The 22,514-nt window shown below is 41.5% G+C and overlaps 1 protein-coding gene across 1 annotated transcript in view; it reads left to right on the top strand.

The window, feature by feature from the left end:
• The window catches only part of ITPRID1 (ITPR interacting domain containing 1), a 61,361-nt gene that overhangs the window by 17,960 nt on the left and 20,887 nt on the right, over positions 1 to 22,514 (top strand). Inside the window, exons 8-9 of the mRNA XM_045006790.1 lie at positions 788 to 842; positions 21,960 to 22,042. Coding sequence (XP_044862725.1) covers positions 788 to 842; positions 21,960 to 22,042 — 138 coding nt within the window. The remainder of the gene's footprint in view (positions 1 to 787; positions 843 to 21,959; positions 22,043 to 22,514) is intronic.

The following is a 22,514-nucleotide window of genomic DNA, read 5'->3' as shown; positions in this document are numbered from 1 at the left end:
ACTTCAGAGAGAGAGAGGCCAGGCCTCCTCCATAGAAGATGGCAGCAGATTAAGGAAGGTTTCCAATTTCCAGGGTCATCTTGGGGAGGTGGGATTCTGGATCCATGGAGAGGAGGCTCGTTCATCTGAGTCCTGTTTCAAGTTTTTCTTTTGCTACAAGAGTTTTGTCCCAGCCTACATTTACCTATATGTCCTACAGTGGCTAAGAAAAATGCTAAGCCCTGACTGCAAGGCTGGGGTCATAGTGCTGTCCTCCCCCATCCCAGCTTGCAGAGAAACACATGAAACACTGTTGTACCTCTCTGAAGCGGTGTGGTTCAGCACAGTGGAGTAAAAGAGCTGAACTAGCCGCATGTGTTTTGAACAGCATCTAGCACAATGGAGGCACCAATCCCTATACAGGAGGTTTGGGTGCTTCTCTAAATACATTCTCTGAGCAAAATCCTGCCCTTCCTTACACCTTATTGCAAGAATTTTGCCCGATAGTCTGATTTATGCTAATAAAGGCACATTTTCTGAGGGGCATTTGTTTGAGCCAGTTCAGTGGCAAGAACTTGAATGTATAGTACAGGGGTAGGGGGGCCTTTGTGCATTGACAGTTAAATATGGGAGTCGGAGGGTGACCAGGACTAGATCCTGGCTTAAAATACTAAACAGTAATAAAAACAAGAGCCACCAAAAGAAGACAACAATATTTCAGTTGGAAATTCTTAATTCTAAAAGGGGAAATACACTTGTAATAATAAATAAGCTGATTTTGCTTTTGTTTATTATTTTTCTGTCTCAGATCCAGAGCTTTGAGGATGAAACTCCAGGGGGAAACCTTCATGACAGCACTTCAGGTGGGTATTAAAAATTAAAATGTAGCTTTAAAATGTTTTTTTTTTAAATTTTGCTGTGTATTTTTTCTAATTTCTCATCTCTTGCAGAATGCAATCTCTAGCTGCTCCTACCATCTATGCAGTTTGGATGCACAACTATAAATGTGTCAACCAAATGAGCCTTCCCTGTAATAAAATAATGTGACTTGCAAGTACGCACACCAAGCCAAAGGGGCTATATGTGTGTGTGCCTAGAGGTCTTAAAGGTCTGCTCATACACAACTCATTGCCAGGCTGGGGCCTGTGTTAAGTGCTTAAAGGGTTAAAGCACAAACTGCTGGACTGACAGTAAAGTGGAAGTGTGTCTTGACATCCTGTGGGAGGACCTGAGTTTGAGTCCTGAGTTCTTCCTGCTAGAGAGATGGATGGGAAGTATTAGAGAAGCAGGCTGCTTAGCCTCCAGAACAGGGGATGTCTAGCAGGGTTCTCAAGTTCCTCCCTTTAGTTGTATTCAAAGCATCAGTGACAAACTCCAGAGCAAGGGAGAGTCATTATGTGATTGAGCTTGAGCGTGGCAAGGAACAGACAGCAAGGAATAAAGGGAGAAATCCTGGTGGGCCTTACCATATCATAATAGAATGATATTGATGATTTCAATGCAAATCCATATTTAGTCACATAAATAAGTGGCCTGATATCCATAGATGCAAATCATCTGTGCATCCCATTGATTTACCCAAGAGTTGACATCTCCAAGAGTTGACATCTTGGTGGCAGTGCAGTCAATAGCACAAGTCCCACTGACTGCAGTATGGCCAGGAGTTCACCCCAAGTGCATAAGCTTCACTTAGTAAATGCTAGAGCTGATCATACTATTTGCAGCTTTTCTTTCTTTCGGTTTCCAAGTGATCTGTGAGCAGGTTTTTGTCTGAATGGTTGTGTTAGCTGTACATACTCGTTCAATAAACACTGTATGTGGGTGTATTCCAGCTTATGGATTGTTCCTTTTGGTCCTGTCTTTGGCTGGTCACTATGGGCCTGATCCAAAGCCCATTGATATCAATGGAAAGACTCTCAAGGGTATGTCGACACTGCAATGAAACACCTCCAATGGCCTGTGTCAGCTGACCAGAGCTTGTGGGGCTAAAATATTGCAGTGTAGACATCCAGGTTCAGGATGAAGCCTGGACTCTGGGACTCTCCAATGGCCAGCCTGAGCCTAAATGTCTAACCGCTAATTAAACAACCCTGCAGGCCCAGGCCTGTGAGCCCTAGTCAGCTGACACAGGCCAACAACGGGTGTTTTTATTGCAGTGTAGACATACTCTTATTGACTTCACTGGGCTTTGGATAAGGTCCTCCTGTTTACTATTCATGGTGTATTAATCACCTCAGTTACATGGTATTGTTTTGTTTCTGCTTCCCGAATGACAACTGAAGCTTTATAAATAGAGACAAGCTCCCACACCAGTGCACAAATAATCTTCATACTGGTATTCACACAAATAACAGTCATTCCCCAACATTTGTGCAAAGAAAACCTCATTTGCACAAGTATTCACAGAGAGTGACCACAGCCAAACCAATTCAGGATTTGCTAAAATGCTCACAAATAGAGTTTCCTACTATTTGTCCAGCTCCAGTGAATTACTGTACCATGTAATGACAAATGGTATTAATTGCTGCAGATCACATAATTATACTGTTCTCACTATAAGTAAAGGAATAACTAGGTACCCTGCATTCTGGTCTAAAACATAGAAATAAGCATGTGCTTAGTTGAGATTTCATGGTACAATATGTAGAATGTGATTACTTTGCCTTTACTGACAGCAGTGCTTTATCATCCAATTAAATGGCCAACCAATATCATATAAGTAAATAGTACAAGTATTATACTAACGCAGAGGTCGGCAACCTTTCAGAAGTGGTGTGCTGAGTCTTCATTTATTCACTCTAATTTAAGGTTTCGCGTGCCAGTAATACATTTTAACATTTTTAGAAGGTCTCTTTCTATAAGTCCATAATATATAACTAAACTATTGTTGTATGTAAAGTAAATAAGGTTTTTAAAATGTTTAAGAAGCTTCATTTAAAATTAAATTAAAATGCAGAGCCCCCCCAGACCAGTGGCCAGGACCCGGGCAGTGTGAGTGCCATTGAAAATCAGCTCATGTGCCGCCTTTGGCACACGTGCCATAGGTTGCCTACACCTGTACTAATGTTTGTGACACAAGGTGTAGTTCCAAAATGTTATTTCAGCATGTGATTTAAATTCTGGTCTTTCTCTGTTGTTATGGTATTACTGATACTTGTCTTAATTTCAAAGAAGACAATGTAGGGCCAGATCCTCTCATCTATTTAGGTACCTAACTCAGAACTGTGGATTCCACTGGGGGCAAGGTACCTAGAACATTGTACCACTGAGTCTAAGTCCCCTTTGTGGATCTAACCTTAAGGCCCCAATTCAGCAAAGCACTTAAGTATATGCTTAACTTAAATTGAATAGTGATGAACTTAAACATGTATTTAAAGTTAAGTATGTCCTTAAGTGCATTCCAGGACAAGGATAGACTTAAGCACATGGTTAAAGCCACGTGCTGAAGTGCTTTGCCAAATAGGAACCTAATTATGGAAAACATCAGCTCCAAAAGTGAATGCTAATGTAGATTGTAATCTCTTTGGGGGCAAGGACTGTCTGTTACTGTGTTTGTACAATAACTAGCCCAATGGGACCTCTTTCTCGGTTGGCCAGCAGGATCTATTGTAAGAAACGTAAGTTACAAGTACCTGAAAACAGGGATGGAATGGAAGCTGTTCCACTCCATTACCTCTGGATGTAATGCTAGGTGCTGAAGAAGTAAGGCTAACTAGCAACAGAGTATTTTGCATAAATGAAGCATATTAGAAATGGGTGACTTATTGAAGTACTTGCCCTAAATGGTCTTTTCCCTTGGCTCTGTAGACTGGCCTCAATTTTAGTCCAATTGCTTAATTTCTACACTCCCCATGAAAGCCAATTCCCTGTCTGCTGCGTGCCTTCTTTATATTTCTCCATAATGTAGATTTTGGCTGTTTAAATGCAGCAGGCTTTATGATAAGGCTTTTTTCTTCTTCTTCTTCTTTTCTCTTTTGGCAGAATGCTGAGACTTAATTTTAAAAGACACTCAAACCCCCAAACATCCCTGAATGACTTACAAGGAAAACAGTGTTTTCTAGCTCTGTTTTTAAAAAAAAATTACAATTTTTTATTAGGCAATTTTATCATTGTTATAAATAAGTAATTGTACTGGGGAGAAGGGATAATCCTTATTTAATTAAATTCATCTATACTCCCAGGTTGGCAGCAACCAGACATATGTGAGACTAATACCCACAGCCTGCCCGTATGCATGTGCAATTAAAAATTCGCTCTACAGTAGCACTGGCAGTTTAGTGTTGCTTTTGGCATTTACAAATTCTTTTATTTTGTGACTTTTTTTTTTTACCATACACATATGCTGGAGCAGATGTTGCTTATTTGTTGTTTATTCAAATCTGTAGGCTCTGGCAGCTAACTCCATTGTTCTGTAATGAAGCTTTATTCACTGTCCTGTATTAGGACCCAGCAAATGCATGACAGGCAGAGTTAGCTCCCAGCAGGAAGCTATAGTTATTGCTCTTACTTATTGGCTGTTTATATTCTAAAGCTCACAGTTGAGAAAGCTGGCTGGGCAGTGCAAGGGACTGGTGCTGTTGCGTTCTGAGGGAAATAACTCCACTGTATCTTCGCCCTGATGAGGTGCAGGCTTGCATGTAAACTCATCTGTTGCAGGGATTTCATATTCGATACTTGACAATAGAGCTGTTCTCTCTCTCTAGACCCCCATCGTTCCGTCCGTTTTCAATTAGCCTTTGTAAAGTATTGGGTTTAACTAAAGGATGTTTCGGTGTTGTTCATGCCCGTTAACTCAGCACGTGTCTGAAGATTCATTTGCAACAACGTCTATTATGGATGCAAGGGAACTGAGGTTTATTTTTGTATTCGTTCACTCCCTCTTCTTTCTTCTTTACTCCTCAATGCCTTTCCCCATTAGGGGAGCCACACTATTGCTATGCAAGGATTCCAATGTACTATTGACCAAAGAAGGACCTGCTGATCCCTGAAGGTTGTGTGCCAACATAAAGGCATTAGCCTGCTGGAAAACCTCTTTGTAGCCCAAGAGGCAATCAATCAGAGAAGTAACCACCTCCATCTGGCACACTGTGTCATGGAAACTCACATTTGTGATTCATCTTGTCCCAGCTAATGGTGCCAGGGATCAAACTATACTCCGTCTTCGCAGCAGCTGGGAACATTCTAGCTTCCCAGCATGCTAAGCTAACGCATTAGCTCCTGTGACTTATCAAGTAGCAATTCTTTTAATTATCACACCTTCACTCCTCCTACCCACCAACTCCACATACAGTGTGGCACCATGGGAATATTTCCAGAAAGCAATCAGTATTTTTCTTAATTGACTGTGTTCCAACAGTGTGAATCCTGTTTCTTCTTCATTGTAACGTGCATGGCATTGATTGCTCCATGCCACCACGAGAATGGGAAAGGAATCCACATTTATTTCTGTGTTTCTGCTAGCAAGCATCAGGATATTCCTGTTGCCTTTCATCATTCTTAATGTTTAGCAAAATAGTAACAACATAGAGCCAGCTACCATAAGAAAGATTCCTTCTCGCCAGCAGAAGGGTAACGAGGTAATTCACAGTCCTGGTTACCACTAGAACTGTCACTCTGTGACCATTTACACTGTGGTCCTTAAATGTCCCCACTTTCTGAACAGTCCTGACAGGTCACCTTAGTGTAATAATGACCTCCAATAGATGGGGTGAGAGAGAAGGAAATTAGAGCATTGCTGGTGGAAATTCAGTGATGGATCTTGTTGCCTGTGACCTAAAGGGGGCTGATTTTCCACTCTGCTACATGGGTTTTACATTGGTGTAATTCCCTTAACTTCAGTGGAATTATATCTGCGTAAGCATGACATAATGGAGTGACTTAGTCCCAAATATTTTCTATACTACTGTTACTTTGCTATAGCTGTTCTGGGAGATAGGTGGGCTTTCCTGTCCTCTGTGATGACCACTGTGGAAATGCTGAACTCTTCTGGGTGGGATCTTTCTGCTCTGAGGAACTTAAGTTCTTCACAGAGAAGTCCTGACTGATTCTGAACAACCTCTGTGGATCTAGGTAATTCACAAAGTGGATACTGGGTCAAGGAACAAGGATTTGCTGTGCTGCCCCACCCCGCACCCTCCAAATTAGTCTTATGCAGTATTCTAGTTAGAGGTTTTTAAGCTATTGTAATCTATTGTGATTTGGACCTAATCCCTCCCTCAGAGAGGGAAAGCTGCAGGGAAGTTGCAAACAAACTGTAGTCAAACATACTTTAAAAAATGGACACAAGTTGTTACTTATCTGTACTGTGCCTATGAGCCCCATTCATGTCCTAGGACCCTGTTTTGCTAGGTGCCATACAAACAGAACAAAAAATGGCCCCGGCCTCGAAGAATTAACATAGCTTTGTCAACTGCGGGCCGATGCTGAGGTTTTTTTTTCTGGCTGAGATCATTGAGAAGGCCATGATGGGTCTAATCCGAAATCTGATATCCTGAAGTCCTTAAATCCCCTTCTAGTCAGGCTTCGGGCTGGACTATAGCATGGAAACAGAGCTAATAGCATTGGCTGATGAACTTCACATCAAGACCTCCATGCTGACCTTTCAGAGGTTTTTGATACCATTTAGCAGAGAGTGTTACTGGACCTGACAGGGAAGGCGGGAATTTTCATTCTGTTTGGGGTGATTCTATAGGATGGTGTCGAGTGACTCCTCCTCCTTCATCAGGGCACTCGGCTGTTGAATCCCACAGGAGTTCAGTCCTGTCATTTCTTTTTATTCATGTCTCTATGCAGTTGCCACTTGGGGAGATTGTGAAATAATATCTGCAATGTCATCTGTATGCTGATGACACTTAGCTCTACATCTCATTTTCATCAGAACCAGACATAGCCATCACCAGGCTCTCCCGAAGTTTGGCAGGGATTGGAAGATGGATTAAAGCCAATTGGCTGAAGCTCAATCACTAATAAGATGGAGGTGATGCTGGCTGGCAAGGAAAAATACTGGGAGGACCTGGCAAAGTCTGAAGCTGTTCCGTCAATTGAAGGAGGATAAAAGACCATTGCCAAAGTGGGCTGTAATCTCAGGGTTTAGCTAGATTAATCACTTCTCTTAGACTCCCAAATTGTATCAATGGCTAGAAATAATTCTGATCATGCATCACTAACTAAAATATTATGCCCTTTCCTCTGAAAGGCAGATCTCACATTGCTTATTCACACCTTCATTATTTCTAGACTTGCCAATGCAGTCTGTTTATGACTAAGCAAGAAAGCCACTCAGAAGCTCTGACTAGTGCAGAAAGCAGCTGCCTACCCTCTGAGTGAGATCGGTTGTCAAAGCATATCACACCTGTGCCCTGGACTATTCCCAGTGAAAATGTGTGAAATTCAGAGTGTTGGGTAGTATCATCACACCTAAAATGACCCCAATCCCTGATACCTTAAAGACAATACTCTCTCGCTCTCACTCTGACCCAATTGCCTTAAAGGTGTGGTTGCTGGAGCCAAAGATGAGGCATTGTCAGTAAAGAACCCCCACCTCTGAAGTTTGCAGAACTCAGTTCTGGCCTTTCTAGTAAATTACAACATTTTGTTCACTAGAGATTGTTGAGAAATATTTTTCCCCATAAATTTTTTTAATTAAACAACATTTTTTCCATTTTAATCTAAATTTTTCTTCTCCAATTTTGGGGGTGGAGGAGTTGGAAAACACACAAAGGAATACGTTCATTTGTTTTTTATAGAAAAACATACTTTTCTTCATTTAAAAAGTTGTTCTAGAGAAATTTTTCACCCAGTTCTGTTTTGGGTGGGAATAGGTTGAAGGCTGAGGGCTATGGTGATGTGCTAGTTATTCTGTGGATGTTACATGGCTAGCTTACAGGATGTTTTATACATTTATTTTTATCCTGCCTGATTTAATCTTATGAAATGCTTAGTGCCCGGGATAATCACTTTTAAATCAAAATAACTAAATACATTTTGTTCCTTATATGTGGAAAATATAGTCCCTTTTCAAGTTATGTGAAGCGTGCCCCTATACTACAGGGATGAGTGCCTTATAAAAACATGTGATAATAAATAATAGCATGTGCAGTGGGAGGCAGAAACAGGAGAGAAAATTGCACAATTATCTACAATATAGGCACCATATAACTGAAAATGTACATCACATCTTAGATGTATCAGTGTTATCGGTGACTACAGAAAGAAAAACAGGCCAGACAGTTTGAGAAGGAGGGTAAGAGGGTTCTTCTTTGGTAAAAGTAGAATAATTATACAGCAACATCTCTGGGGACCCTGGGTGCCTTGAAGTTTTCTGTTCTTGTTATAAGCTCTCTGATGGCAGGAACTGTCTCTTTTCTCTGTGTTTGTACAGCCCCTAGCTCAACGGGGTTCTTGCCTATGACTGGGTCTCCTACGCATTACCAAAATGCAAATAAATAATAATAATAATTGTGTCTGGTACAGGATTTTCTATGTTACCGGTAATACGTGGTGGATCACAACTTCAACATGAGTTAACAGTGCAATGCTTTTGCAAAAAAAGCAAATGCAATTTTAAATTGCATTAACAGAGGCATAGCCTGCTAGTCACAGGAGGTGACAGTACTGCTCTGTCCAGAGCTGCTTAGGCCTCAGCTGGAGTACTATGTCCAATTTTGGTCACCAATGCATAGAAAGGATGTAGAGAAAATGGGAAGGATACAGAGGCAAGTGACAAAGATGATAAAAGGGATGGATTGCAAACCATATGAGCAAAGGCTGAAGGAACTGGATAGTTTGGAAAAGAGGAAATTGATGGGGGGGACATGTTAGCGGTCTTCAAATATTTGAAAGGCTGCCATAAAAAAGATGGAGAAAAGTTGTTCTCTCTTGCCACACAGGGAAGGACAAGAGGCAGTGGGTTCAAACTACAGCATAGCAAATTTAGATTAAATCTCGGGAAAAACTTTCTAACTGTAAAAATAGTAAGACAATGGAAAAGACTGCCTAGGAAGTGGAAGCTCCTTCACTGGAGGTTTTCAGAAGGAGGCTGGACAGCCATCTGACTTGGATGGTTTTTAGACACAACAAATCCTGCATCTTGGCAGGGAGTTAGACTAGATGACCCTTGTGGTCCCTTCTAACACTATGATTCTGTAATACTGTGTATGCTAATTTAAACAAGAATCTTACTTAATCCAAATGGAACAGAGGACATGGAATTTATCTATCTAACCTGCATTTTTAATAAGATGTAACTAATGCATCGTGGGGCACATAACCCAGTTTCCTATAATGTGGGTTTCAGATAAGAAGATTTATCTAACTTCTACTATAGTTTTGTTTAAAACAAAGATCAGTAGTAGGGCATTAATGAAAATTGTAATTTATTTCAGCACTGAAAACTGAAGTTATGGTTTGTCTGCTGCTGCCACCTGGTGATCATTCTCCTATGCTGCTGCATGTTGTTCTGTTTGTCAGGTCTAAGTCATATGGCGATGCACCTAGTTGGGCAGCCTTTACTCCAATGAGAAATTCCATTGAAATGGGCATTCCTAGAAGGCGACAGACTATAAACATGAGGGAGGATTGTAGAATTGGGCCTCATATTGTTTCTATTTAAAAAGTAAATATGAACAAAGATTTGCTAGCACCATCTAATCTGTACATTTTTACATCTGCAGTGGGGAAAATAAAGTTTTTAAATGCTTCAGAAAATATATTTGAATCATAAACATGCTGTTTTGTATTTCAGTGACACTAAGTGTGCATGGCATGGATATTGCTAATCAGAACAGATGAAAAACAGCTCTTTAGAATAAAGGCAGAATGTGCAATTGTGGCAGTTTTGCACTCCCCCATTTTGGCAATGATGTGGAGCTGCCCTGCAGATGTGCAGCATAGGTTAGCCAAGACATTTTGGTTACATACCTGCAGGGCTGGCCTTACCATGTGGCGGTGAACTGAGGCGGCCGCCTCAGGTACCAGACTGTGTAGAAAATTGTGTCTGCTGCTGGTGCACATATATTCTCTCTGCTCTAGATGCAGAGAGATGGTGGAGTGCTGTGCTGGAGGAAGAAGGGCACAAGAGACATAACAGGCAAGCAAGAGAAAAGGTGAGAGAGAATAACAGAAAGCAGTAGGAGCTGAAGGGAGAGAGAGGAGGAGGAGCCTCTTATGTACCTCTCTAGCACCCCAGAAGCCTGGACTGATTAACACCAGCTTCTCAGGGAGCTTCCTGTTTCCTGCTGCTTCCCTGAACCCACTTGAGGAGAACAGGCAGTCAACTGAAGTAGTAGGAGCCAGTTAGGCCCTTAAGACACTGATATCTTCCTTCACTCAGGCCCTGCTACCAGCCTGCTTATTTGTCCCCTTCAATTGAGTGTTGAAAGCCACTATAGCTGGCACAGAACAGCAGTCATGGGTGAAAGAAGAAAATGCCCCTCTGGGGCACCATTCAGAAACAGAAAGAAAGCAAAGGAAGCTTTTCTAGCTAAGCAGGGAGGAGCTCTCCTGACATACATAGACACAAATGTTCACGGTGAGCCGTCTGGCCCCAGTGAGGATGTGAGTGGTGAGGAGATGCCTGATCTTCCAGTTAGTCAGAGTGCAGGTGACCTGGCAGCTACTGCAGCATCCATATCTCCATCTCAAATGGATGTAACCATGCACATTCCTGAAGAAAAGTGTAGATCAGAGAAGAGTGTGGAAGAGGTGCAAGAAACAGCTGCTGCTGAGTTTAGTTCCTCAAGTGTAGATGATCCAGGGCTGTGGATCCACTTGAGCAGTAGCCTGAGGGACTTCTTTGTACTGCATGGGCCACAGTAAGTGAAAAACGTCATGTTCCCCAAAGACAATGAAAATAGAAGTTTCCATCCAACACATTACTGGCGTGAAATCTCCAATGGTGACAAAGTGGAGCGGCCATGGCTTATGTACTCAAAAACCCAGAATGCTGCATACTGTTTTTGTTGCAAACTCTTCCAGTCTAAAGTTCCAGCCACATTGGGTTCTACAGGAACAAAGGACTGGAAAAATCTGGCTAGAAATCTGGCATCCATGAGAAGGCAGCAAATCACCAGAGAGCATTCCGTAGGTGGAAAGAGCTTGAGATGAGACTAAGGTTAAAGGCCACCATAGATGATCAGCATTAAGAGAAGATTGCATCAGAGTCTCTTTACTGGCAAAATGTTCTGAAAAGGCTCATTGCCATTGTGAGAATGCCTGCTACCCAAAACATAGCACTGCATGGCACTTCAGATCAGCTGTATGTGCCAAACAGTGGAAACATCCTTAAAATTGTGGAACTGATGGCTGAGTTTGATGCTGTACTTCAGGAGCATCTAAGGGTAGGTCTATACTTACCTGCCAGGTCGACGCGTAGCGTTCGACTTCTCGGAGTTCGAACTATCGCGTCTAATATTTCGAACTCCGAATGCGCTCCCGTCGACTCTGGAACTCCACCACCGCGAACAGCGGTGGCGGAGTCGACAGGGGAGCCGTGGACTTCGATCCCGCGGCGTCTGGACAGGTAAGAAGTTCGAACTAAGGTAGTTCGACCCCCCACCCTAGTGTAGACCAGGCCTAAGAAGAGTTACCACCCAAGAAATGTACATACACCACTACCTTGGAAAAACAATTCAAAATGAGATCATACAGTTACTGGCAACAAAAGTCAAACAGAAGATTGTGGCAGACCTGAAGTCAGCAAGATATTACTCTGTTATTCTGGACTGCACACCTGACATCAGCCATACGGAACAAATGACTTTAATGGTGCGTTTTGTAACAACAACAGAACCTAGTGAAAATGTCCCTACAATAGTGACTGTCAGAGAGCATTTTCTAGAATTTATTGTCATTGATGATACTACAGGAGCTGGTATGACAAATGTGCTTCTTAAAAAGCTGGAAGATATGGGAATTGCGATAGCTGACATGAGAGGTCAGGGCTACGATAATGGTGCCAACATGAGAGGAAAGAACAGAGGAGTGCAGACATGAATCCAAGAGTTAAACCCTCAAGTTATTTTTGTCACTCAGTTCTCATTCATTGAACTTGGTGGACAGTGATGCAGCATCAGCTTCTAGTGAGGCTGCTGAATTTTTTAATGTAATTCAAAGCATTTATGTATTTTTCTCTGCATCAACTCATCAATGGCAAATTTTGAAGAAACATCTGGGAACATCCCCTCGGACACTGAACCCACTGAATGCCACACAATGGGAAAGTCAAGTGGAGGCGATAAAGCCTATGAAACATCAAATTGGGAAGATAGATGATGCCATAGTTGCCATTATGGAGGATAATGCTATGACAGGAACTGTTCGTGGGAGAACAGTGGCAGAGGGAAATGGAATCATCAGAAACATACATTACTTCAAATTTCTGTGTGGCTTAGTGTTGTGGCATGATATATTGTTTGAAATAAATGTTGTAAGCAAGCGTCTCCAAGGTGTTGACCTTAATATATCTGGAGCAATGGAACAACTGGACAAAGCAAAGTCATACCTACAGTCTTACCGGTCAGATGAGGGATTTCAAAATGTTCTGAAGAGTGCACAGAACTTGGTAGAGAAACTTCACACTGAAGCTATTTTCCCACCCATTCAAGAATACAAGAGTCTCCGAAGAAGAAGACATTTTGATTACGAGGCATGGGATAATCCCATAAGAGACCCCCAAACAACCATTCAAAGTTGAATTCTTTAACCAAGTGCTAGATTGTGCAATACAGTCAGTTGAAGAACATTTCATGCAGCTCAAGGAACACAGCAGTATATTTGGGATGTTTGATATTCCAAAACTCCTCACTATACCTGAAGAAGACCTACACCAGCAATGCAGGGTACTAGAGACAGTGTTAACACATGGTGACATGCACGATATTGATGTGAGTGATTTAAGTGATGAACTGAAAGCCCTTTCAAGATACATTTCAGTAGGATCAACTCCAAAGGCTGTTCTGGAATATATGTATACAAATAAGATGACCACCCTCTTTCCAAATGCGTTTGTTGCTCTGTGCATACTTCTAACACTTCCTGTAACAGTTGCCAGTGGAGAATGCAGCTTCTCCAAGATGAAGTTAATAAAACCTCCACAATGACACAGGAGAGGCTGGCCGGCCTTGCAGCCATCTCAGTAGAGAATGAGCTGGCCCAGACTGTGGACCTTCAGGAAGCAGTTCAAATCTTTGCAGACAAGAAGGCACAGAAAGCACAATCTTGATCATTCAAGGAGATAAAAATGCCAGTGTTTACTATGCAGACAAGAAAAGTTACATTTGCTGTTCAGGCATTTGAAAGTAAAGTGTTACTTAAAATTTTTGAACAAGGCATTTTAAGTCGTTAGTTCTCCTTTATTGGAGTAGGTAGCAGAGCAGTGCCATGAGAGGAGTAGAACAGGAAAAAGGAAGAATTGAGACCTTTCAAAGTTTTGGCCCAAGCAAGAGGGCATGGAGGCGTCATTTGAGCTCCCCGCCTCAGGTGCCAAAATGTTGTGGGCCAGCCCTGCATACCTGAGGACCCATAAGCTCATTTGTAAGCGGTTTATATTTTTGTTTTGCATCCAGATGCTTAGATGAAATATTTTCTTGTACTGTGCAAAAATCCAATGGACTGCAAAGAGTCCTCCGCTCAGATAATAGTTGGAAGCCCACTGTATATCTGACAACAGGAGAGGGGATTCCAGGGGAGTTTTACTAGATTTGGTTGTAGCAGTTCGGAGAACAGTAGTATGTGGAGTATCAATCAGTCCAGATACAGGTGACTCTTTATCCTTTATTCTAGTTACTTTAACCTTCTCCAAATGATGTGCTCATAGCAGTTAGGTTAGTAGTTGCACTGAGCTCCCTGCCTATCGTGCTGAGCAATATTGTCTCATGGTTTCCTTGTAGCCTCCCCATCGGTCTGTCTATATCCATCTGTTATCTCTCATCTCACACTTAGACTGCAAACTCTTTGAGGCAGGGACAGTATTTTTGTTGTTTGTACAGTGCCTGGTGCAGTGGGCTCCTGGACTTTGATTGGGGCTCCTGTGCACTATGGCAATACAAATAACTAATAAGAATAATCGGATCTACTCAGCCCTGATCTAGCAGGTTGGTTTGGAAGTAGTGGGACATAACTGGGTAGGAATTTCCTGTTGATAGATGCTGTAGGTGAGGTTGTATTGTGGAGAAAGACGACATACAGACCTAGCCAATGGTATTACAGTACATAGATGGGGCAGAGACACCACAATAATCTGCAACATCAGGTGTTGTCGATAGGGTTGGGGGGTATAAATGAGGCATAGTCAGTACCTATTCCAAAGTTAATAGAGCTCTAACTTTAGTAGACTCTTTTGTCCTTCAAGACAAAAACCTGAATTTTAGGTACCACAATGTTGTGTCTTGACATCACAAGGTACACTCCTGCGGGTAAATATTAAGACTGACATTTTCAAACTTTGTACCTAAAGTCAGGCACTTAAAGTGACCTGAATTAAGTAGGTTATGGTGCGGGGAGGGGTGCCAAACTCCCAGTTTCACAGGTGCTGACTTTCCAAAGTGCTAGGGGGTGCTTGACCCCCCCCAGCCCCCGCCCCCTCTCCACCCCTGCCCCACCTCTTCCCACCCAGTTCTGCCCCCCTCCCCCAAGCGCGCCCTTTTCTCACTCCTACCCCCTCACCCTCCTCCCAGAGCCTCCTGAACGCTGCAAAACAGCTGATTGTGGCAGGCAGGAGGTGCTGGGGTTGGGCGGGGGGGAGCTGATCAAGAGGCTGCCAGTGGGTGCTCAGCACCCACCATTTTTCCCCGTGGGTGCTCCAGCCCCAGAGCACCCACGGAGTCAGTGCCTATGCCCAATTTCTTCTGTTAGAGTTTTGATATTTGGCACCTTTGAAGATAGGCTTCTTAATAAAAGTGACTTATATATGGATTTAAGTGCCTAAGTTAGGCACCTAAAGTCAGTTTAAAACCTGAGCTCTGATTTTTTACAAGTCACTGTAATTTGTTTTCATGCTTGTTTGGTTTTATATATATATACATTTTTAGAAACGAGAACACCCAATCTATAATCAAATGTTGCCATTCAAGATCCACCACCACCATGTAATAGCTACAGGACACTTGACTCTCACCACAGTAGTAGCTTACCATAGTTGCACTGGGACTACTCGCTGCTTAGAGTTAGGCACATGCTTAAGTATCCTGCTGAATCGGGCCTAGATGAGGAGAAAGTCATGATTTATAACTATGCAAAGACCTTGAGAGTTTTGTGTGAAAGACTGCAAAGTGCCTTACAAATACAGCTGAGTGAATAATTCAGAATGACTCTTTCAGCCTTTTTTCCCCCCTTACAAAATAACCATGATCTCTGTTTCTCGGAATGTATTTATTATTCAAATATATGTGCTCGATATTTTTTAGAAAAATGTACTCTGTGTGGGTTGATCACACATATTTACAGTTTGAGCCACATTGCTTACTTGTTGTTGGGCAGATAAGTCACCTCGTATTGTTTCTCTTTTGTGACTGGATGAGCAGGTGAGCACTTTAATGTGTATTTTTACATGTGTGAATTTAAAATTCAGTTTCTTCAAATACTTATTCATCCAGCTTTGAAAATTATGAATATTTGTGCCAATAAATCTTAAGTATTCAAATGCTCATGAAAGACAAACGAGGTATGATCATGGCCCAAGCAAATTTATTTTAAAATTCATGTGAATAGTACTGGATACTTTTTTGCTGCATTCACCCAGCATTATTTGCATTATTAAACACAACATCAGTTTGAGGTAAGTTAAATATTCACTCGATTAGAAACCAGGTCACAAAGAGGTTAAGTGTCTTGCACAAGGTCAGCAGAGAACCAGTGACAGAACTTGCAGCTGAACTCAGAACTGGAGCCCAGTTGTGTATTTTAACCACAAAACAGTACTCCTCCAATAGGTTAAACATACAGACACAATAATTTCAAACAGTCTGTTTGCCCTAATCTTATGTGCTGGAGATTGCTGAATTTGGAAAGTACTGTATCCACTGCACCCCCAAAAATGGGGAGATTAAGTCTCTTTATGAAACTATTGGACTGAATTAAACTGATAAAGTAGGCTCTGAGTGGTTAATGAGCTTTGTGACCTGGAAAGCAGTCTTTCTTATCGGAGACTAAATAGGTGTGGAGCAGCGACAGGATTAATAAATTATCCTAATCTACTTTTATTTACAACTCTTGTAGAACAGAAATGGAATTTAATAGCAAAACCATCCTAATCTGAGCTATCACAGCAAGGCTAAGAGCCAAGGCTTTCTAGCATTTTGGGGGAAAATTCTCAGAGTTCCTCTTTCTACCATGGCCAGATGTATTCTCTGCACAGTTCCCTGCGTTGTAATCGTTAACTCATACCTCAGAAAAGGTCTGAGGCTAAAGCTCCTCTCGAAACACATGTTAGCTCCCTTTTAAGCTCTGCATACATGCTGAAAATCTCTGCAGGTTTGGGAGTGTCTGTACACTAGGGGCTTGGCTATACTTATGCCTAAATCGGCACTGCTGCAATTGATGCAGCGGTGTCGATTTTAGTGGGTCTGGTGAAGACAAGCTAAGTCGATGGCAGTGCACTCTCTCACTGACGTCTATACTCTAGCTCCCTGAGGAGCATAAGGTAAGTTGGAGGGAGAGCATCTGCCATCAACACAGTGCGGTGTTGACACCAGTGTAAGTCGACCTAAGTTATGTTGACTTCAGTTACGTAACTTATATAACTGAAGTAGCATAATTTAGGTCAACTTACAACTTTAGTGTAGACCAGCCCTAGGAGAATGACCATTGCTGGCAACAACTTGTGCCCTTTGGGTGACCTTCAACCATTGTTGAGAAAGTTTAATGTGGAATGGGCCAAATTATCTTGACTACTCAATCTGTATGCTTGAGAGAAAGCTAGTGTACTGAGTAATTCTGATTTAAGGGGCTATCAAAGTGTCCTAGTGTAGGCCAGCATTATTATATATGATAACGGAGAATGTATTGAAACGCTAACAGCTTGGTTACAGTGGTAGCCACTAAATACTTTTACAGTTATCGTTGGCAAGAAAGTTAGTTACCACAGTGTTCATAGGAAGTAAAATCCACTGCTGTGCAGAGAGCCAGCATAAGGCATATCCTCAACGGAGGGCTCACTTATCAGCCCTGTTTTGAAGGTTGAAGTGGAATTGAAGTGGTGCATATGCCTAGAGTTGACCCACAGCACAGGGACCAAAGGGTGGACATTTTCCAACTACTCACGCAAGTGTAAAGGTGTTAAACTATGTCTACAGTAAGTGCCAAGTGATGTTTCACATGGAGTCAGCTACCTCATAATAGTTACTTAAAGCAAATGCAATTTTAGGTTACATTAGCAGCAGCATAGCCTGCAAGTCACGGGAGGTGATAGTACCACTCTACTCAATACTAGTTAGGCCTGACCGGGAGTATTGTGTTGAATTTTGGTCACCAAGGTATAGAAAGGATGTAGAGAAACAGGAAAGGATCCAGAGGTGAGTGATAAAGATGATCAAAGGGATGGAGCTATAACAGCAAAGGCTGAAGGAACTGGGTATGTTTAGTTTGGAAAAGAGGAGATTGATGGGGGACATGATAGTGGTCTTCAAATACTTGAAAGGCTGCCATAAGAAAGATGGAGAAAAGTTTGTGCTCTTGCCGCAGAGGGCGGTACAAGAAGCAATGGGTTCAAACTATGGCACAGCAAATTTAGATTAAATCTCAGGAAAAACTTCCTAACTGTAAGAACAGTAGGACAATGGAACAGACTGCCCAGGGAAGTCATGGAAGTTCCTTCACTGGAAGTTTTCAAAAGGAGGCCGTATAGTTATCTGTCTTGGATGTTTTTTAGACACAACAAATCCTGCATCTTGGCAGAGGTAACCCTTGCGGTCCCTTCTAGCCCTATGGTTCTATGATTCTAACTTTTTTTTTCACCTTTTACCAAGCCCACAGACTGCAAAGCAACCCCTCTTCCCCAAAATAATAATGCATCCCAGTTCTCCCAAATGCATGATATGTAAGTTAAAATGGTTTGGAAATGGTTCAGTAATCTCTTTTTAAAAAAAACTCCGTCCTCAACTTGAGCCCGTACCCTGAGTTTCATATACAGATTTTATGTAGTCTTGTCATAGGCAGACTCTCACTGAAGAAAAAGAGATATTGGCCTGAATGAAAGCAAAGGAAAAACTGAGTAGCTGACCAACAAGAAAGAAAGTCTCATCTTTTCAAAATTTTCTGTCTTTACTTATAGAAATTCTGCAATAAGTATGTCACTTCAGTGATTTGACGTAACCTGACCTGAACATGGAGTTCTTTCCTCCCCGCAACCCATTCTATCCTAAACAAGCCATGGGTCCTTTCAAACCACAGTCCTAAAGAGTTTTTATTTAAATAAACTACAAAACAGTAGAAGATGGAATCTGAACTCAAAATGGACATTAATGCTTTGTCTATATCACAGTTTGTAACCACTTAGTGATGTGGTTGGCTCTGTCTCCACACCCAACATAGTTAATACATTGTTTGGAAATCATGGCAGCTAGGCATGTGTAACCCTTGCCTACAGTCTTTCTGTAGTTAGATTGTAATGCTGTATTTTGATCTGTAGACAGCTCAACCAGTCTTCTATCCTCCTCTTGTGCATTAAAGTTATCCCACAGTGCATTGCTTCACATCTGGCTGGTGCGTCTTGTGTGCATGCCTTTCAGGAACTCTTAGATTTTTCATGGATACAAACAAGGGTAGGTAGCATAGTAAGTGGTGATGTGCAAACGTGATTGAATATTTGATGGCTGTGTTGTGGAAAAAGTGCTGGGTGGATGCAATTCAATGCAATCTGTTGGAAATTGGGTCATACAAGAGTGTGATGACATGGTTACAACAAACTTGGTAGATGAGGGTGGGGCTAAGAGGTCTAATCTTCTATTAATTTTCAGAAGATTCCTCCATGTAACTCCCAATAGCAATGAGTTGCCTATAAAGCCTGCATGCAACAGCAGAAGAATAAACATCTTAATCACCACCACTCCCAAACAAATACAGGTAACATGAACTAATATGTTCTTCTAACAGCAGTGTGAATTTCCAAACTTACAGTAGAGTGATCCTATCTGAGATAGGGAGTCTTTCTCATATAAAACATCAGTTTGAGTCGAATGCAGATTGGGAATACAGCAACTGAAAAATTACTACATTTAAAAATGATGCTCTGCTTTTGTTTCTTTATTGATAAATGTGAATGGATGTAGGACAGCAGAATACATCAGCAGCAGCAGCTGGCTAAGGAGCAAAGGGTAATTGAAACATCTTGTAAAAAAAAGTTTAGAGAAGTGGTGGAATATTTTTCTCATGGGAGAAGTTGAACTGTGATTTGGAGACCACCCATAAAACAGAAATTTGGGAGCAATCTTGATGCAAATTATTGATTGTGCGGGATACAAGCTGGCAATTCCCATCAGAAATGAGGCAACAACTGCTGAATTGATAGTTTATCTGCTAGTGACAAGAAGACAGATACTACAATTTATGAATTTGTAATATTTAACCAATGGTCTGGTCTCGCTTTTACAATTGCCTTCATTTACAAATGTTTTCCACCCTTTATTAGTTCAAGCGTCAAAATGGAATATATGTAACACATTTCATTGTAGGCTATTGGGTGAAAGCATCCTTTTGTGTTCCTGCTTTTTTTTCTTAATGCACAAAAATGACTATTGATTGTTCTTGTCCTGGCTTTTCGGACAGTGATTTAACCCTTAGGTAACTAGCTTCACATGCGATGGGATGAAAATGGTTAATTTCCACAGGTTGTGGGAAGTGGTGTGTTAGACAGAAGGGAGGATTATGTAGCTGTTGGGAGGCTGGGCTGGATCCAAATTGTTGCCTGGAGTAAGTCCAGAATGACTCCACTCCTGGAAACCCCATTCTGCCTTGGCATTCAATCCTACTTTGACCTAAGAATAAGAACATAAGAATGGCCCTACTAGGTCAGACCACGGGTCCATCTAGCCCAGTATCCTGTCTTCCGACAGTGGCCAGTGCCAGGTGCCCCAGAGGGAATGAACAGAACAGATAATCATCAAGTGATCCATCCCCTGTCGCTCATTCCCAGCTTCTGGCAAACAGAGGCTAGGGACACCATCCCTGCCCACCCTGGCTAATAGCCTTTGATGGACCTATCCTCCATGACTTTATCTAGTTCTTTTTTGAACCCTGTTATGGTCTTGGCCTTCACAACATCCTCTGGCAAGGAGTTCCACAAGTTGACTGTACATTGTGTGAAGAAATACTTCCTTTTATTTGTTTTAAACCTTCTGCCTATTAATTTCATTTGCTGACCCCTAGTTTTTGTGTTATGAGAAGGAGTAAACAACACTTCCTTATCTACTTTCCCTATACCAGTCATGATTTTATAGACCTCAATCATATCGCCCTTTAGCCGTCTCTTTTCCAATCTGAAAAGTCCCAGTCTTATTAATCTCTCCTCATATGGAAGCTGTTCCATGTCCCTAATAATTTTGTTGCCCTTTTCTGCACCTTTTCCAATTCCAATATATCTTTTTTGAAATGGGGCGATCACATCTGCACACAGTATTCAGGATGTGGGTGTACCATGGATTTATATAGAGACAACATGATGTTTTCTGTCCTATTATCTATCCCTTTCTTAATTATTCCCAGCATTCTGTTCACTTTTTTGACTGCTGCTGCACATTGAGTGGGTGTTTTCAGAGAATTATCCACAATGACTCCAAGATCTCTTTCTTGAGTGGTAACAGCTAATTTAGACTCCATCATTTTATATGTATAGTTGGGAGTATGCTTTCCAATGTGCATTACTTCGCATTTATCAACATTAAATTTCATCTGTCATTTTGTTGTCCAGTCACCCAGTTTTGAGAGATCCTTTTGTAGCTCTTTGCAGTCTGCCTGGGTCTTAACTATCTTTAGTAATTTTGTATCATCTGCAAATTCTGCTATCTCACTGTTTACCCCTTTTTCCAGATCATTTATGAATATGTTGAATAGGAGTGGTCCCAGAACAGACCCTGGGAGACACTACTATTTACCTCTCTCCACTCTGAAAACTGACCATTTATACCTACCCTTTGTTTCCTATCTTAACCAGTTACCAATCCATGAGAGCACCTTCCCTCTTATCCTGTGGCAGCTTACTTTGCATAAAAGCCTTTGGTGAGGGACTGTGTCAAAGGCTTTCTGAAAATCTAAGTACACTATATCCACTGGATCCCCTTGGCCACATGCTTGTTGACCCCCTCAGAGAATTCTAGTAGATTGGTGAGGCATGCTTTCCCTTTACTAAAATCATGTTGACTCTTCCTCAACAAATTATGTTCATCTATATGGTCTGACTATATTGTTCTTTATTATAGTTTCAACCAGTTTGCCTGGTACTGAAGTCAGGTTTACAGGCCTGTAATTGCTGGGATCACCTCTTGAGCCCTTTTTAAAAATTGGCATCACATTAGCTATCCTTCAGTCATCTGGTACAGAAGCTGATTTAAATGATAGGTTACAGACAACAGTTAATAGTTCTGAAATTTCACATTTGAGACAGTCAAAAGTCAACAATTTTGCAAGTGAAATAACAAAGCAATAGGACAAGCTGTTTATTGACTCTTTAGATTGGTTTATGTCGAGTGTTCAGATGATAATATTTGTTTTACACATATGTAAAATGGAACTTACAGGTGGTGATTATACCTGTTGTTAAATCGATGCCTGCCTGGTATTTGCAGCTACGCTGGGCTCACTTTGTAGTTCTTTCTATTTGTAGACATATAACTGGATTCAGAGCAATACTGCTAGGACCAGGAATATACTTAGCACAGGAATGAACATTTAAAGTCCACCCACTGTAGAATCTAATGGGAAGCATTTACTGATTTTTATCCTGGCTTGCTGTTTGAATCTCTTTCTTCTCTCCCCAACTTTTCTCCCTGCAGAAGTGCTGGTGACAAGAACAAACAGCTGCCAGTCTGACAGCAGTGGATTTTTGGAGGAACCACCGGAGCCCTTACCTTTACGAGTAAAGAGCTGCTAATATTCTTCAATGAGATTAATGAAAAGTTTGAGCAAAACTAATACCCCAAAGTTATCAGGTTCATGAAAAATAAAAGCAATACGGGCGATGGAATTTCCCTGAGATTCCCTGTGAGGAAAACAGGGAGACTTTTATAGGCAAAAAAAACTTTCTACCCCAGTGGAATACTATGCAAGGTCCAAAATTATACCTTGTAGAACTATTCCACTTTGGCTACCCTATATCCTATCTTACTGTATTATATTGTTGCCCCTCTGGCTAAAGTGGTCAGCCAACATTTAGGGCTTTGCTGGGTTGTATCTGTTAGGAAGAGATGATGTGAGTCAGGTTTATTCTTTGGTGTAATCTAGTTTATGTACAAAAGATCTACAAAAAGTCTTCCCTGAACACAGTAGAAACAGCAGGCCGTCTCCTCGCTCAGAAATAGCTCAATGTGAATCTCCATCAAGCTCTGAGC

This window comes from Mauremys mutica, chromosome 2 (genome assembly GCF_020497125.1).
Source record: "Mauremys mutica isolate MM-2020 ecotype Southern chromosome 2, ASM2049712v1, whole genome shotgun sequence".
NCBI lineage: Eukaryota > Metazoa > Chordata > Testudines > Geoemydidae > Mauremys > Mauremys mutica.
The sequence above is the reverse complement of the archived record's forward strand: the minus strand, read 5'-3'. Positions and strand labels throughout refer to the sequence as shown.